Here is a 5,006-nt window from a genome sequence, read left to right on the forward strand (position 1 = left end):
CCCACATTTTTTTTTTTACGAATTGCATTGCGGAAGAAGCTGCTACATGAACAAGCCAAACGTTTTTCAGCCTGCTGGACAACAGACGATGCGGAAGTCGCAGTCTGAATGTATCCCTGCTAGTGACACACAAACTCATGAACGATCACACAAAAGAACCGACAAAATCCATAAAACTATGAGAAACGCACAAATACTGAAGAACTGAAAAGGTCAAACAATGGCCAGAGTTGTGAAGTACAAACACGCACATAGATAGAAAGGGTTAAAAACATGGCCACCGTTCTGACCCTCCCAAGAGTGATGATTGTCAATTACGTCTGGCTGTCATGTAGCTGCCACTTACAGGGTTTGGTAGAGTTCGATGTTCAGCCAGTGTTCATGTTTTGTTGAGGCCAGGGTCACACCTAGGCGATTTGTCGCGCAAAAAACAGATTCACATTGAAGTCAATGGAGTCTGTTCACACCTTTGCCCTTTGTCGCCCGGCCGAAAACGCCTGACTTGCGAAAAGGTGAAGGAGCGATTTTTCGGGCGGTTGTCGAGCGGTTTTGGTCCCATAGACATCTTTATGCATTGAAAATGCATTAAATAAAGTCGCACGATCGAAACCGCGCAGCGTCTGAATGGCCTAGGTGTGAACCTACCCTAAATTAGGGAGGCTTTCAGCTAAGAGGGGGGACTACAAGTCTCAGTATGCGTGGAAATCACAGGTGGCATAACATACCAGGGCTTGTACTTTCTTCTCATCTCTAGGGCTGCCAATTGTACAGCAATAAACACCCATATAACCTGTGGGCACCTACTTCAGCTCTGATTCAAGTGCACCTGTACTCCATTTTAAAAATCCTTCCGCAAGAGCAGATACCTTAAGATGCCCGATATCACCTTTAATAGCCAGAAATCCCTCTGTTGGTGCCCAAAGTTTGTTCACCTTTCTTAGCAGGACCATAGACCTAGTGGCCAAGCACCGCCACCTGCCAGCCTCTTAAAGTGAGAGCCCCCTTATAGCCCAACTAAAGTCTCACCTACTCTTCATAATACTCTACCACTGTATGTTATTTTTTTATTTTATTATAGAAATGCCTTTAAAATACCTTTTTTTTTTCCTTGGTGGAAATGTACTTCCTGTGCCAAGTCCTCACACATGCACTTGCAATCCAGCGAGCCCTGGTGAGGAGGGGTAGTGGGTTTGACCAGGACAGTTAGGCTTCAGCTACACTGGGCTGGCATGGTTAAACTTTGGCGCTTATAGGACACACTGCATAACTTCTAGTATAGGGAAATGTAGACTATTAACCTGCTAACACAACATCTGACAGAATATCTAGTTCTGTGGCTTCAGCAACTGAGGACAGTGGAAAGGCCACAGATGGAATGTAACCAGGAAGGCTGGACCCCAGTAACTACCGTGTTTCCCCGAAAGTAAGACATCCCCCGAAAATAAGACCTAGCGCTATCTTCGGGGATGTCTGTAATATAAGACCTACCCCGAACTAGGTCTTATTTTCGGGGTAGGTCTTATATTACAGACATCCCCGAAGATAGCGCTAGGTCTTATTTTCGGGGTAGGTCTTATATTACAGACATCCCCGAAGATAGCGCTAGGTCTTATTTTCGGGGTAGGTCTTATATTACAGACATCCCCGAAGATAGCGCTAGGTCTTATTTTCGGGGTAGGTCTTATATTACAGACATCCCCGAAGATAGCGCTAGGTCTTATTTTCGGGGTAGGTCTTATATTACAGACATCCCCGAAGATAGCGCTAGGTCTTATTTTCGGGGTAGGTCTTATATTACAGACATCCCCGAAGATAGCGCTAGGTCTTATTTTCGGGGAAACACGGTATGTGAAACTAAATCAGAGAGGGGCACAGAAGAGGTTTTCTGGCCATTATAGACAATGGCAGAAATCTGAGGTGTGTCTGTTCTTGGCCAGGACCTTTAATAATGAAAAGATTAAAATAGGAGTACAGCTTATGAAGGGAATTCAATGAAAACTTGCAGTTCTAAAAGCAGCCACACATGGGCAAACCTTTGACAGACAGGCAGTGAGAAAGTTACGCATCTTTTCTTGAACTGCTGCACCTCTGTGATTATTCTTCCCCGACTCATCTACATAGGTGGTGTGAAGGCAAATTGCCCCCCCCAACCTTTACATAGGAACGGGCATACTCCATGATCAATGGGGAACAGATTTAAGCATTCTATAAAGTCTCTGCATGCCATTGGGCGAGCTTGTTTTTGCTCTCTAGCTATGGCTGATCTTGGGACACACACCATTGAAATACATACACGTGAAAACGTTTCACCTGGCAAAGGATTCTATTGAGATGAACTTTGGATTGACTCAATACAAAATCATCTGCACTCCATACAGCGTCCAGCAGACCTTGTTGAAAGGTTGGCGCTCGAAGTGACAACACGGATGGGGCCATGTCGTCACTATGTCGCCCAAACGAAGGGACCCTGCAAGGTCCCAAAACATTGGCTATATGACAATAAAAAGTGCTTTAATTCTTGCACATATCGAGTGCTGGTGACTTCTATTGTGAACTTTTGATTGACACACCAGTCACACTGCACAGACAAGCACCTCCCATCTTCCTCACTGGATAGTAAATCAACCTCATCCACTCGGTCCCATAAACAGGGAGGTGACACAGGAAACAATGATTTCTCTGGCTATGCAGTGTGTCCGAGCTTAGTAAATCTCAATTCCTCTGGCAGGTATTCAGTTCACATACACATTTCTAGTGTGCATTTAGCCTGTTGCCTGGATTTCTACTTTCATCTATATGCATCTACCCCAATAATCAATGGCTGCCAAATCATTGAGCTAAGGAACATGCACAGTAACATTCAAAACTAAACTCTGGGATCGAGAAATCTTTAACCCTTCAACCCTTGCAGTTGGTCCCCCTTCCCTGCTGCAATGGTTCACGTCGCATTCTGCTTAGATGATGAATATGGGAATATACTCACTTTATTCCACACTGCCACAGGCTTTCTCCTCTTCTTGTAACTGGTCCCCCAAAGCCTTATCCCTTCGCTGCCTAAGCAGTCATATCTCTGACATCCAACAGCCCTGTGTTATACAGGACACTGCCAAGGACCTGCTCAAAACTCAGGACCTCAAAACAGCACCATCGGCCATGGAAGCGAGGAATAAAGCAAGTAGATTCCCCTATTCATCATCCCCTAGGCAAGAAAACAGTTAACCCTTTCAGGAAGGAGGGACCCACCACAAGGGTAAGGATTAATTATCCCTCGAGTTCAGCTTTAATGTCAGGACTGAGGCAATATTCTCCTAGAACTATTAAATGCGTTTTAGCAAACTTGTAAATAACAAACCATCTCTTGCTTGTTACCGAATGCACAAAGTTTAAGGCTTGCTTCCATGAACTTTCATTGATTCCAGATGCATCTGCCATGTTCTCCCTAGTCACTGTATAATGAACAGAACTCACTGAATGATTGAACAGAACATAAACCCTGGCAGGATACCCATCCACACAGGCATTTAAAAAAAAATTGCAAGGCCTCAATTATTAACATGTATCAGAAACTTCAGCCTCACAAAATATTGAAATCCACTAACAAAGGTCTGAATCTGTATGATGGCAATGAAGAAGCACACATCGTTCCTATAAAAAGACACTTTAAAGCTCAACTCCAGGCAAATTTTTTTCCCTTTGCCTTTGGATAGACTTGGGAAGGGTAAGTACGTATGCCAAACTTCTAATGCTGACCCCGGGCAGCGCTTGTCATTTGGGACAGAAAGATACAGACAGTAAGGCCTCATTTACATGAGAAAAAGGCTCCAAGCTGTGTGCGCGGCCGTATCAGGCACCTCCGGGAAGGATAGGTGTTGCGTACGATTAGTATGCAGCCCCCGTCCTTCTCTATGGCAGTATGCGGCCATACGCCCCCTTACGCTCACCTCAAGTGCAGGTCCGTACGGGTGTGGGTGTCCTGGCTCGTACGCAGACAGGATCCATTCTGTCAGCATACAAGTACACTCACCCACACGGACGTGAAGGGCGGGTGAGCGTACGGCTGCGTACTCCCATAGAGAAGGACAGGGGCGGCGGACTAAAAAAAAAAAAAAAAAAAAAAAAAAAAAAACAACCACCCCCCCCCCCCCACCTGCCAGGTTTAAACCTTTCCGAAGTTGTTTGTTGCAGTCTGTAACCGCTCATTAGACACTTTCCACCACTTCCTGTGCAGACAGGAAGGGGAAAATCTACACAATGGGAGTCACAGACCACAGTAAAGACCATACAGGGGTTCAATTCCTTCTCCACTTTGTCCAAAACTCAAAAAAAAAATAAAGTTCTGGCTTGACTCGGGCTTTAAACACAAGAGGCCCAAAAAGAGCAGTTTACACTTTCATAAATCTCTGCTTTCATCTTATTGCTCTGAACACTCAGAAGAAAAAACAAAACATTCACATGTAGTTTTGCTGTTAACAGTGCCTACTATAAACCATACCAAAAAGATAGATTTTTGTGATAGAAATATTTTTCTTCAAAAATGAAAAGACACGACTGCCTTAACGCCAGTGCTAGCAGATCTTCTGGGATACGAAAAACAAACCGCTGTCTGTCCACAAAACTGGGGCAGCCTGCCTTGACTGCAGCAGTATAGTGTCATGAGGTTGCCCACTGATGCAATAATGCTGAAGCCATTGGGACATCCAAGTCTTATTGCTGAAAGGAAGGGCCCAGGGATACATAGATCACAAGCAGTTTGCAGACGTGTCACGATCCCCGGCTCTCAAGGTGGCGCTCCAGCTATAGGAAAAGTAGCATTGGGATTTTTAAATGCGCTTTTCTTTTTTTTCCCCCCCTTGTCTTTGGGCTGTGCGCACCTCAGATCGCAGTCCAGTGCAAATGTACAGTCCTCTACTTCAGAGTCGTCACAGAGGTCTGGATGACCTGTTTGCTTCAGCCGTTGTAACCTGCGCCTTTTTCTCCTCTTCAACACCTTCATCAAAAATGTCTCT

General features: G+C 44.9%; 1 protein-coding gene across 1 annotated transcript in view; it reads right to left on the reverse strand.

The window, feature by feature from the left end:
* Positions 1 to 4,858: 4,858 nt before the first annotated feature.
* USP37 (ubiquitin specific peptidase 37) overlaps positions 4,859 to 5,006 on the reverse strand; it is a 37,190-nt gene continuing 37,042 nt past the window's right edge. The window contains exon 24 of the mRNA XM_018552582.1: positions 4,859 to 5,004. Coding sequence (XP_018408084.1) covers positions 4,920 to 5,004 — 85 coding nt within the window. The 3' untranslated portion in view covers positions 4,859 to 4,919. The remainder of the gene's footprint in view (positions 5,005 to 5,006) is intronic.

This window comes from Nanorana parkeri, unplaced genomic scaffold (genome assembly GCF_000935625.1).
Source record: "Nanorana parkeri isolate BGI_ZX_2015 unplaced genomic scaffold, ASM93562v1 scaffold92, whole genome shotgun sequence".
Classification (NCBI taxonomy): domain Eukaryota; kingdom Metazoa; phylum Chordata; class Amphibia; order Anura; family Dicroglossidae; genus Nanorana; species Nanorana parkeri.